The sequence below is a fragment of the Heliangelus exortis genome, chromosome 1 (genome assembly GCF_036169615.1).
Source record: "Heliangelus exortis chromosome 1, bHelExo1.hap1, whole genome shotgun sequence".
In the NCBI taxonomy this organism is placed as follows: Eukaryota; Metazoa; Chordata; class Aves; order Apodiformes; family Trochilidae; genus Heliangelus; species Heliangelus exortis.
Genome location: NC_092422.1, coordinates 137271391 through 137284751, shown reverse-complemented (window position 1 = coordinate 137284751; position 13361 = coordinate 137271391). Strand labels below are relative to the sequence as shown.

Below are 13361 nucleotides of genomic sequence, written 5' to 3'. Positions count from 1 at the left end.
AAGAACCACCCAGGATGCTTCCTGGGATGCTATTGAGAGCCTTCAGCCTGCTGGACCCAGCATGCTGTCTCAGGGAGTTCTCTCTATGCAATCAGGACTGCAATCAGTGTCTGTGCATACCCTGAGCAATCAGGATGTCAAGCAGAAAACAAATGTTAGGCCTCCACAAGCAGAAGATGCAGTCATTATAGAGCAACAGGCCCCACTGCTTCTGTTCTGTCCTCCACAAGATGCAAGAACAAACACAAACCTCGTTAATTCATTTCCCAGGACAAGAGCCCAAACAGTAAGTGGTGCTGGGAGGAAGAAAAAAAACCAGCTGGATCTGCTATGCAAAGAGCAATGTGAGAGCAATATAAATATTGGCTGCAGGGAAAAGGTTTCTGAAGTTGAATGGCCTTGAGAGGTGGTAAAATAAACTCTCCAGTTGAAGCTTCATGTAACTTTTGACACTTTCTGTGACAGCATAAATACTATCAAAATCTAAATGCACAGATGATGAAACAGATTGGTTCTGTACTGCTCTTTCCTACCATTCTGTTGACTTCTAAACTACGCATTAAAACTAGAAATGCCTCAATATATTCTTAGCTAACTGCCAGAATGACAGGTTTCCCTCTTTTTTCCATCCAACCCCCAAAATTTATCATTATGCTTTATTTTATCCCTGATTATTGAAGCTTAAGTTCAGTATTTTTTATTGGGAAACAGGAATATATATCATGTGTTTCTAAACAGAACAAAAAAATGAGAAATCTGTCCTTTGGGGGAATAATCTTCCTGCAGTATGCAAGGAATCCAAAGCTCTAACTCTAGCATTGCGTTTTTCAGAATATCTGGGTTCTGTACAAAAAAGTAATTTACAGTGTAACTAAAGGAAGCTTCTAAAAGTCTGGGGATGTAAATGTTTGAATAACTTATTTGATATCTAGAAAATTATTATTAGCTCGTAGAGATGCTTACTCAAAATACAGCAAGAAAAGGAAAAGAAAAAAATTTATGGATAATTTGCTTAGGAGTCAAGTACAAAATAAATACATGCCACCCTTGGTAATTTTTATATTGTACTCTCATGCGATTTTTAAAACATAATTTAAATTACAATTAATAGGAAAGTAGTTCAGGATATTAAAATTGAAATTGCAATTAAAATTACTAGTTACTATGGTTTATTAAAATCTTAATGATATTGAAGGTAACAAGAAGGAGGTTTTTGAGATAATTTAATTTCTAATACAGTATTAATTATGCAAAACCATTTTATTTTTACCAGGAGAATAATGACACACTAGTAGCAATGAAAGTCTATACATTTTTTAGTTCCAGTGATTTTACATCGTGCATTGTAAGAATCCATAATGAGTTGTACTTCTAAGACTTTGAATTGCAGAACTTGAAAAACTAGAGGAAAGAAAGAAACAAACAAGGAAGAAAGAAGAAGAAAGAAACAAAGAAAGAAAGAAACAAACAAACAAGTTCATTTTTTAACAAAAACTGCAAAAAATTACACCTAATTTGACATATCAGCTCCCCCCCAAATTTTCACTCCTTAAATGTGGGAAGCCAGTTAAGATCTAGGTGTATAGGGGGAGATTATCATGAAATTTCTAACACTACCAGTGAAGAAATTTTCCTGTTCAGTTCACAACTATGAGTACTGATACATTAGGAAAACACCCAAAACATGGAAGGATCTCTATTGGAACTCCCTCACCAAGTTAGTCCTAACTAAAACTTGTCCCTTCTATTGAATTTAGTGGAAAGAGCTGGGAAAATTAATTGGAATAAGAGACAGTAAAGCTTTCTCCAGCAATAATGAGTCTAAAAACCTTTATCAGTCTTAAGTGATGCTCTCCTACAAGGGCTACAAGCTTCTTCTCACATCTCTCTCTTTTTTATAAATATTGCACCAACTCTGTAGAAATGCTCCTACTTCTACAAGTATAAGCATGAAAAATAAGAACATTGGCGTCCATTGGGTCTGATAACAAAAAGGACAGAATAAGGGCTTTTTTTCAACTGACTTCACCAACCCCTGCACTGATTTCCCAAGAGTCCATAAAGCACAGAATGCACACAGATCCTTAGTAAACTAATGGAAAAAAATATTAGCACATCTATTCAGTTGTGGCTGCTTGTGAGGGATGAAAATTGTGCTATTTGTAGAATCTATATATTATGTAGTTAAAAAGCACAGGTTCATCTAGGTAGCTGACAAATGCATTTGAGGCCAGTGTTGTTGGGGTTTTTGTTACTTTTGTTCTAGCATCACCATGCCTGAAAATGGAGTGGATAGTGAGCCCTGCAAGTAAATGAAGTGGTGTAGTGCTTACCATGGTTCTAGCTTCTCGTTCTGTATGAAGACAGAAATAAATGAAGAAAAGATATGCAATTCCAATAAATGCTTCCTTTTGCATTAGAACAGCTCTGCATATTGCTGTTCTTTCTTTACCCACTATTGGAAGTCCATGTGGGGTAATTGTTACAAGCATCTGTAAAGCTAAAGCTAGCTGTTAATTGAAATTTAATTTGAGAAGAAAAAGGAAAACTCAAAATAGGCTTAGAACAGAGATAAAATTTCATAGGAGTTACTAATTAACGTGCAATTCTAGGGGAATATATGGCACATGTAAGACCATCTGAAGCACAGTTAAAAAGTTGCATGAATGACAACCACTGGGTCCAGGCTTTTGTCTTCTGAGTTGTGCTTTCAGTGAGGTGGGCTGAAATACAGACATGATTGTTGAGTGCAGACTGTGCCTTGGCTCCCTCAGATTTACTTGTCTTGAACTGTTCCTGTCAGATCACTTTTAGGAACTTAATTACCTAGTCTATTATAAAGCAAGAAAAATACTAATTTTCTAGAGCACTGGGATTCTGAAGTAATTTAAATCCTATTTTAAAATCTCAATTAAATTCAACAATACTTAAGGATCTAGGGCATTTTAAAATGTTACTCGTGATAATCAGGGCCGTATACAAAGACTGTCATGAGAAGTTTAAAGTCTGAGCCTTACTTTGTTCATTGTCTAGGGCTTAACCTGTGTTTTCAGCTCCAGATTCATGAATATGAATATGTAGCACTCAAGTTCATGAAAAAGGTGTGTGTGAAGGGGAAAATGTAGGTATTCTAGACATTTTACCCAACACACAGTCTCTGAAACTGTCATATATATATATATATATGTAGATATATGCATAATTTTATTAGTTATCTTTCAAAAGAACATTTAGCCATTTTTAAGTTGTCTTTACCAGGTATGATTGACTTCCAAAGAATGTTTATTTTTATGATGAATTTTAATATCTTAATCCCATGACTTCCAGAAGTCTGAACAAAATGTACTTTGTTCACCTCAATATGAAGAGCAATCACCAATCCTGACACATACTCATAGTAGAAACTTAAGTAAAGTACTTGAATGTGTTTTACTTGAGTAAAAGTACTAGGACTTTATGTTCCTTACTAACCAAAAAGAGACTGTCTACCCAAGAGCAGATGTCACAGCTAGTACCGAATTAAATTAAACAGATAAAATCATCGTGTTTGTGTCAAAGGATTCTGAAAGAACTTGGATTTGAACTTGATCTGAGAACTATGGGAGCTTCTAGTCAGTGGTGGCAACCTATGACATCCAGTTCTCTCCACCAGGAGAAGAGTTAAATAGTGTCTACAGACCAGTGCAGGGTAACTACTAATTATATTTCTAACCTTTTGATCTAACGATGTGTGACTCATAAGTATTTTGATATAGAAAAAGAGCTTTTATTTGAAGTAATATCATTTACTGCAGAATTTATCTATTGAAATAGTGCATAAAGAAACATGAGTGTTGTTCTGCAAAATGAAAAGCAGACATTTCAAGCCATAATTTTTTTGCAGTTAAAGGTCATACATATCAGAAAATGCATGCATAAACAGTGGGGTAGTAGAGAGCTTTTTTCCAGTCCTAAAACTATCTCTTACCACTTCAAACTGAGTAGGCAGTTCACAGGTTACAGAACTCTAGAAACTCCAGTACATCTGCCCTTTGGACAGCCTGCTGTGCAGAATGAAAAAATTCCCCTCATTTGCTGTTCATGCATCTTACTTATTGTATGATCAAATACCAGGTTTGATTGCAGAGGATCTTCCAAGCTCTTTTTAAATATAACTTTAGTACATGGTTTTCAGATAGGAAAGAAAAAAAGACTGATCATAAGCATCAAACGATTTGTTAAGCACTGATGCTTTTCTCCACTCTTCAGAAAAGTAGGGTAGAGTAGCCACTATATGGAGCAATGCTTCTTTTGAAGTATTTAAGTCATGGTTAATAGTCTTGTCTGTCTGTACTTTTGCTTAGCATTTGAGCTCACACAAGCCTTTGAGTGTCTATCCAATACCTCTTCAAAAAGAAGGAAGAGGATACTCAAGTCCATACTCCCATCTTGAAAAAAATTAATTTTTCTCTTTTCACATTTACAAGTCATCTCTCTCAAGAAGGAAGGATTAATCAGCTTCTATGAGCTGCCCACTGAGCTGTTTGATCTAACTCATCTTCATTGTCTCCCTCAACACAGACCTTAACTTTGAAGCACTGGATGAGGAGGAACTATGTTTCCTTTTCAAACAAAAAAAAGTGAGATCTCTCACATGTGGATATGAGGAACTCTAATCAGACTCTTCAATTCATAAAGTAGTGCCAGTTACAGAAGCTGTGCTTAAAGCACATTTCAGATATGACAAAAACTGTCAAATATAGCAGAGTAATTGCCAGTTTAATAAATGAGTGAAAAGAGTGAAAATTACACTTCATTTGTTAAAGATTTATTTATATTTCTTAAATAGAAAAGTGAGTTTGTTAGTGTACTCTGACACAAAATTCTGTGCTTATTCAGGTTGTGATAGGGAGAAGTCAAAGAGTTGTATTTCTACTATGTGTACAGAATGAGCTAAATCATTTTGAAATCCTGAGAAATCTGAAATCCTGACAAGCATGAAATTTGTGTGAAGTGCATGTTCACATGCTTGTCAATCTGTTAATTCTAAGAACAGAATCCCAGCAAAAGGACTGAACATATGAATTAACCAGCCTACACAAAAATCAGTGCTTTATTAACAGTGCAACAGAGATTTTAAAGCTATTATAAAACCACATTCTTCAATCTAGAGTCTGCAATGCACAAAAACAGAAAAAGCAGAACACAACACAAAACCCCCGAAGCTTGTAAATAAGTCCCTCTTAACTCAAGAAAGATCGGAAGTACCTATTTCAATTTAGACAGAACATTGACCCAAAGGAAGTCAATTTAACTGCTCATATAAGCAGCTGAAAAATGTGAACAAGAAGCCCTCATCTGCCTCATAACTGTAAGTGATGCATTTATCATCTACACTGCAATCATTATTTTAGTATGCACCATTTGAAAATATATCATGCTTGTCTTCTGATGCTAGAACAACTGTACCATAAATCCAGCTGTTCCCCAACACATACGAACTCGTGGAATAGCTGGAGGCTTGACAGATTAAAAATTGAAGCTGAGATATTAAAAATAGCCTTTTTTAGTATTAGTCAATACTAAGAGTCAAAGAAACCCCTTTGATATCACATGTTCATGCCTTGCAAAAGTGACTCCCTTCTGTGCTCCTTACAAAGTCATATTTAAAAATCCTAACTTGCTTTTAATTTACAGTTTTCTTTGGCCTTTATTTGCAGCATTTTTAAAATTTTAGAACAACAGGATTAGGAATTTGGAATATAAGTAACATCTCAATAACTAAACTTTAGTGGTGTTAGGATAATTATGTACCTTTGAGGAAAAAAAAAAATTGATGAAACCTCTCTTCATTTAGACTAAATTTCTTAAGTCTTGTAGTATCTGAACTGTATAGCAACATCCCACTGCAAAAATTCACAGTACATTGTCTCAACATAGAAACTATCTTGGGAGGATTATTAAGATGAACCTTATCCATCTTTCCAAGTAAATTTTCCTCCAAAAAGTTGTCCTTGAGTCAGGACTCCTTTACTTTGCTTTTTTTTCTAAAACAGAACAGCCCCTCAAAAAGCAGTAAGAGAAATAAAGCTATCAGCTTTTACAAGCCCATTCATCTTTTCAAAGCACTTAGACTGGAGAAATTTTTTGCATGCACACGTGTGCAGAGATAAATCTCTTACATAAATTCTAGTGGCTAAAAGGCATGAAAATTTATGTAATCTAAGTATTTCCCCAGTATTTCCTTCTACTGGGGAGCACAGATTCTGAGTATTTTCAACATCAGAACTTGACATTCTACTGTCAACACCTTGTTGTTTGTGGGAGTTCAACAAAAACATATCAGTAGTCCAAGTCTGCTTTTGCTTCAATTTTTTGGTTTAGTAATTCTTGTCACTATAATATTACCCTGTTGGTAGTCATTCTCAATTTTATAGAAATTATTTCTGAAAATTGTTTATGGACTCTTCAAAAGCATCTGAGGCTGCAAAGAAGTCTCTCCACATTTAAAAAAAACAACCAAAAAAAAAAACAAAAAACAAACAAAAAAATCCAAACCTAAATCTGTAGATGAGCTGAACTGAATTGTTAATCTGGTTAGATTTCTAATAATTGCTTTTCTTTTCTAGGAAAGCATAGATTTGGGTGAGATCATGTTTTCCCTCTGTTATTTGCCTACTGCTGGGAGAATGACATTAACAGTCATCAAATGCAGGAATCTTAAAGCAATGGATATAACTGGTGCATCAGGTGAATTTGCTTTCTTTTTTTATATGAGAACCTTGTGTGTGTGTGTATATTAAGCATGATTGTGAAATGGAAGTAACAGGACAATGGGTATAGAACCTGTTGAGGTCCATTGACCATCACTGGCCTGGCAGTCAGTATGTCTGTTCAGAAGGCCAACCTATACCTTCCTGTTGCCTTGACTGTATGTTGAAAGCAGTGTTTGCTAAGGTTACTAAGGTCTATAATTTTTTGTCTTATCAATATGACATCCCTGAAAAAAAAAAAAAAAATTGCATTTAGACTACACATTTGAATGAGCCCAAATACCCACATCTGGCTCTCTGTTACTCAGATCCGTATGTCAAAGTGTCACTGATGTGTGAGGGTCGAAGACTGAAAAAGAGGAAAACAACCACAAAGAAGAACACACTCAATCCCATTTATAACGAGGCCATCATCTTTGATATCCCTCCAGAGAACGTGGACCAGGTCAGCCTTTCCATTGCAGTGATGGATTATGATCGGTAAGCACAGTTTGCTTTCTGAATGTTAAATCTTCAGGGAGAGGTTACCTTATCATTGCAAGCTTGCTACCTCCCTGACCTTTCAAGTCAATTCAGTGTCACAAAAGATAAAGCCTTTGGGTCTTTTCCTGAAGATGTTTAGGGCTTCCGTGCCTTTTAGAGCTCAGGTCACTTTATCTGTTTCATAAATAACTGATGAGGAAGAAGCATGGCTTAATCTTCTTTTGAGCCACTGGAACTGGCATATATTTCTGTCCCCATCTGGTGGTTGGATTATGTAAAAGCTTTACAAATCGGGTATGTCTCAGCCTAAAAAAAAGTCCCTCACACCCCTAATTTCTATTGAAATCCCAGGTATCCGAAATCAAAGAAAATTTGGTTGGCTGAAAAAGAATTAGATTAATTACCTCATTGAATTAAGTCGTAATTAATCCTTTGGTTGACTCGATAAAGAAGCTTTGTAACCGTAGGGTTCGGCACTCACTGATGACACATCTGAGCCTCAATTATCCAGGTCCTCACTGAGAACTGACAGGAAGAGACTCCTGCTTAGAGTAGCTCAAGGACTGCAGGTTAAACTAGACAGTGACTGACAGAATCATGCCTGTGCCAAGTCTGAATCATTCAAGTGCTATTAGTAGTGAGCTCTTGAGACTGCAGGGTAAATACGCAGTGAAAGTCCAGTTGAGTAATATAAGACTTCAGATTATTTTTCCTTTCCATCATATTTCTGGTCATTCTCCAACTTCTGTCAGGAAGACTTCTCAGTCAGATGTGAAAGGGGGACTGTGGTGCCATTAGGGTAGAAGAGCACAGCAGCACATTTTCAGCCCTTTTAATTTACTCCTTTCACAGCATTTGATAACAGGAAGTTAGGAAATACTGTTGTAAAGATGCAACATACAGAAAATTACTTTCTGGAGTCCCAACTCTGTAGTGCTGCCAGGAATATGAAGTATTATGGTATAGCCTATGACAGCTTTATCCTTCATGTTCATATTTTTGGCTGAAGTTCCAATGACCATGAGATTTAGAGCTGGGAAATATAGTTTGAAATGACATCTGAAGCATTTGCAGCAGGAAAAGTACTCCCTACCACCTTCCTTCACCTTTCTGTCCCATAAAATCGAAGGATGCTTTTCTAACACATCTTTTGGTGTATTACGGTTCTTTTCTATTCTTGTCCTGTTTGGGTCATAACCTTTTAATGGCAAGGTTAATGTTTTCATTGCCATTTTTATAGCTGCTAGAAGCACCATGGTAGTGGCTGGAGGTTTTTGATGCTACTGTTACAGAACTTAATATTGCTATACTACCACTAAAACTAATATCTCTAATAAAGAATGGGAAGAGTTCGGGCATGTATTCTATGCTGCACTAAACCAGTAAAGTGCATTATACATCAAATATTATTAAAACTATTTTTATTAATAAGAAATCTGCCTCTGCAATTCTCAGAGTAGGGCACAATGAAGTCATTGGGGTGTGTCGGACAGGAATTGATGCTGAAGGGCTTGGAAGAGATCATTGGAATGAAATGTTGGCTTACCCACGTAAACCAATAACTCACTGGCATCCACTACTAGAGGTAAGAAGCAGCAAAATTCTCTTCATTATTTTGAACTTTTTTCTCTCTCTCACACTTACATGCTTTTGAGAATCATGAAAATCAGTGCAGCATCTAGGGAGAAGCTAAAAGATCCTTAGCACAACCTATATCTACTTGCATCTGGTTCCCGATTACCTAAATGTACTACCTGAAAAGTTTCCATGATGTGCTGACAGAACTGTACCATTAAACAATTAAGACGTTTGAAATTTCCAGAGATTATGGTAAGGAGCTTAGATCCACTTAGAAAAGATTACAAGTAATTCAAAAGCAGTCATTTTCTATTAAAAAAATCTTTAGCATGATCAGTTATGTTGTCGAAACATTAAGATAAAACTGGCTTGCTTATTAGGCTAAAGTTGAGGCAACACACCAGCAGCTGCCTCCAGAGTTACTCAGACACTCACTGCAATCTTACTTAAATGAGTAGGTGATTATATCTACCAGTCCCTGGCCTTAGATTCCCTCTTCAGCCCTCTGTGGCCACATGTTCTGGGTTTTCTGTATACAAAATACTCACAGATTGGGGTGCAGAGAGATTCATATTGAAGCCTCAAGAAGCAGCAGGCCCTGCTTTGGAACAGAGAAGTCACATTGTTCAGCCCTCCCCATATGAAATCTCTGTACAAAAATGAGTTGCTGTCTGTGGCATCATAGGTCATATGTTTTTCCTGCTGTGTAGAACATGTATGCACAGCTTCTCCAGTGACAAGTAGAAAAGGCTTCAGTAAAACACCTCAAGTATGAGGACAGAGCAACTGAGTCAGTGCAGCAGAGAAAGCTCTTTTCAGAGGTGCATGGCAGACTCTGGATTATGTACCACCACTGCTTGGTCAAATAAAGTCACTCCTGTGGAACAAATCAGAGGCATTTATAGGAGCTCACTTTAGGAATTCTCTTTCCATTATTAGTTCTGCCAGAGACTTAGATCCAGGAAGGGTCTAGATGTGTTTTGGGTTCCTTTTCTGACAGAGTCTCATCATCTGAAATGAGTTCAGTGCATGGCCAGAAATGATGAAATTTATAAAACTAACACTTTTCTTGCAGTTACCCGGCCGAGCAACCAGTTTTGACAGCCAGGGATCTTGTTCATCACCAAAACCACCACTTACACCCTAGGGAACAAAAGTGGATTCATTGTGTTCAGTGTCTGAAGCTCACATCTACATAAACAGAAGGTTTGGCTTCCGCAGATGAACTGTATCCATATTTTTTTATTAAAATACATTTTTCCTATTCTAACTCTTATATTACGGTTTATAATAATTTCTTAATGTATGAATGAAGTTGACTTGAGCCAAATATAACCCTTTCTCATATAAATTCATTCACTTGTTTTCTTGCTGGCATATATCCAGTGTCATATCCAAGCAGTGTTTAGATATTATCTATATATTTGCATAGGCAAAGAAATCAGAAAAAAAAAAAAAAGTCCTTTAAGTAATACAAAATGACTGTAGCTTGTAATGTCCAATTCTTTTGAGGGAGAGCAAGTAGTCACATATAGCTCTTGTAATCCATTTCTTCTAAATTGCACTAAATCCTGTGTGACTTCTCAAGACAACACTTTGAACTGAATGTTACATGGAAAAAAAATAACTGTTGTCACATTCTGATTGCTTGGACAGTCAGTTCATTCCTTGGGCAGGGAGTAAGGGCTCTTCAAAGCCCACTGAAGCTGATGAGAAGGACCCTACTGGCTTCACCAGGTTTTCCTTCAGCCTTTATGGAACAGGATTCACAACTGGATCTATGCAGTGATAATCTTCCAGCAACCAAGATGCCCACTGCACCTACAGGAACTCATCAGCTTGTCCAGCAGAACAACCAGGCCTCTGCACCTGAATGTCTCTTGCATGACACTGAGCAGCACATGTATGGGTGTTGTTTTGGGAAGCAAATACATCTGCAGTGAGTTGTGTGGATGCTGATGTAGCTCCAGAGAGATGTAAGTGCCTGCTGATGAGGTGCATCCAGGCCCTTTGAAGAAGCCCATTTGCTGCTGGCATCCTGAAGCCCTTATTCGGTCTTAAGGCAGGTCAAAATGTAGGCAGAAGAATTTATTTAATGTATTTTTGCCGTTCAAAAAACTGATAAAAAAACTGCAGAATAGAGAACGTTTTTCTGATCCGTGATTTAGTGTGACAGTATTAGATTTCTTTGAAGTTATTTTGACTTACTGAATAGCTCACATGGAGCAGTTTCTGCTCCCAGACTGGAAGTATCTAGAATCATATGCCAAATATGAATTTGTAATATATTTTTTGCCAATACTTGCAGAGAGAAATCGAAACGTAACCACAGTTTACCTCAGACAATTACTTTTTTTTTTGTCTGCGAAGAGCAAAGACTGGATGATTTGGCCTGAGATTTTGAAAACTGAACTACAACTAGAAAAATGTTGGGCTGGTGGCTCTTTTTATATTTTTGTAATGTATAAATAAAACTGAGAAGATAGTATTTTCTGAAGCAGAATTTTTACAGAAGAAAAGTGTCATTCACAAGAAAAAAGCCAATGGAAATTTTTTTGACAATAATAGAAGAACTTTTGAGAATTAATGGAGTTATCCTTAGTTATAAGGGGGAAAGGCAGTTTAGACAGACTTCTGAAAAAAACATTCTAGCTTGGCTAGTTTGACCTGATTGACACTCAATACATTGATGAAGATTGAGTCTCTCCTTTCTGTTAACTAAATTCAAAGACTGAATATGCCTTTAGGAGTCTTAACTGCTCCAGGAAAGTTGAAAGGTCTGGTCTTAACATTACAGGTGTTTTAAAAGCAGAAAAGAAGACAACTTTTCATACCTTGCCTTTTTTGCCTGCAAACACAGCAAGAAAATGAATGAACAAATAAATCTATCAGATGTTCTTTACAGATTTAAAAAAAAAAAAAAAATGGCTCTGGCCCAAGCTTTTGAATGTCTGTTCCGGGTTGCTATTCATGGCCTCTAGACAGAAATACTTTTTCCCAGAGAGGGTTGGTAATGCTCAGCACTGATCCTCCCTGCTCAAGACTGTATTTTCATTCCCATAAATACAGACCAGCCTTGCAGAATTTCATTCCTCTGTTTGCTCTGGCTGAGTAATTTTCTTAATAGGAGAAGAATCTCTCCTCTGTGAGGTATATTTCCTCCCATCATTGTTAATATCATGAGATTTTGTGGCCTAGATCATTTTCATCATGATTTTGCAAGGTTGATGTAGAAATGTGTGTATATATATACGTGGAGATTTAAAAACTATTTTGTGTATACATTTATCTTAATATAAATTATATCAGCAGTGGCCTTCATGGCCTAGAAAATACTTTTTGTAATGTGGTACTGTAACAGTTAACTAAATATTCTTTGCACTTTTTTGCACTTAATATCCAAAAAGCTAAAAAATTTGAAATCAAATGTAGCATAAGTGTTCAACAATGAGCAAAATCTTTTTAACTATTTCATTGTTCTCGGAGTATCCTGTATGTTTCATCATAAGTAGTAAGGTGTTTCAATATTAATTTTCTTTAATTTAACTTGTTGTCAAACACCAAAGGAATAATAGCTCAGTTTGTGCTCTCTTGTTGTGCTATTTTTGATATTGTTAATAATAATAGTGATTGACTTCTGTGTCTAAATATTATTTATGGGTGCTCTGCAACTAGGAAAAATCAGGCTGCCAAATTATCAGGACTTTTAACTATAAAATTTGTCCCCTAATTATTTATTTTTGGTCTTTTATCAGTAATTAATAGAATAAATGCAAAAGATTATATATTTTTTCCCCATTACTTTCTTAGCTATCTCAATATCAGGGTGTATGTTTAGTATAGCCAACTGATTGCCTTTAGAGCCTGGTTCACAAGTAACTCTGAGAGTCCTCACAGAAGCCCCAGGTCAAAAGTTAGCAGTTTTGGTCAATGAATGTGTTGATTTATGTGTCTTTTCATAAAAAAAATTTAAATATTTTTATTTGGAGAAGTTTTAAACTTCCTGCTGCTACCTGGAATGGTTTTTGTTGCTTATCCACATTTCTGCCATATCACAAACATTAGCCTAATTTGAACAAAATCAAATCTGGCAAATGGTTGGTGTAAAATATATTTTAGTAATTTTACAATAGTTCAAAAAACTCACATTCCTAATAGTCTTAAGTTATTTTTCTTGAAATGATTTACTGAAAAGAGGAGCAGTACTAAATAAGAATAGTATTTTGCACTGCAGAGATTTTTTTATACTTACACAACAGTAAGCCACAGGACTGTACTGAGAAAGTACATGATGGATTATGTGGTTCCAGGGGAGCTGTTAGATTTTTATATTTATTTTCAATAATGCACTGTAAAGTGAAAAAACCCACATACAAATGTATCTAATGAGCCATTCTAGTCTTTTGGGTAAATATTATTTTCAAGCAATTGTTTCCCTTCCCCACATTAAATAATTTTTCAGGGACCAATAGATTTGCTCTAAGCAACCATAAAATTCTTATTAGGTCTATGCAAAATGTTAAGCAGGACCCTAAACCACAGGTAGAT

The 13361-nt window shown here is 36.0% G+C and overlaps 1 protein-coding gene across 1 annotated transcript in view; it reads left to right on the top strand.

The window, feature by feature from the left end:
* Positions 1-11713, top strand: part of SYT10 (synaptotagmin 10) — a 37039-nt gene extending 25326 nt beyond the window's left edge. The window contains exons 4-7 of the mRNA XM_071726924.1: positions 6609-6729; positions 7061-7232; positions 8691-8820; positions 9889-11713. Of these exons, the coding sequence (XP_071583025.1) occupies positions 6609-6729; positions 7061-7232; positions 8691-8820; positions 9889-9960 (495 nt within the window). The 3' untranslated portion in view covers positions 9961-11713. The remainder of the gene's footprint in view (positions 1-6608; positions 6730-7060; positions 7233-8690; positions 8821-9888) is intronic.
* Positions 11714-13361: the final 1648 nt, after the last annotated feature.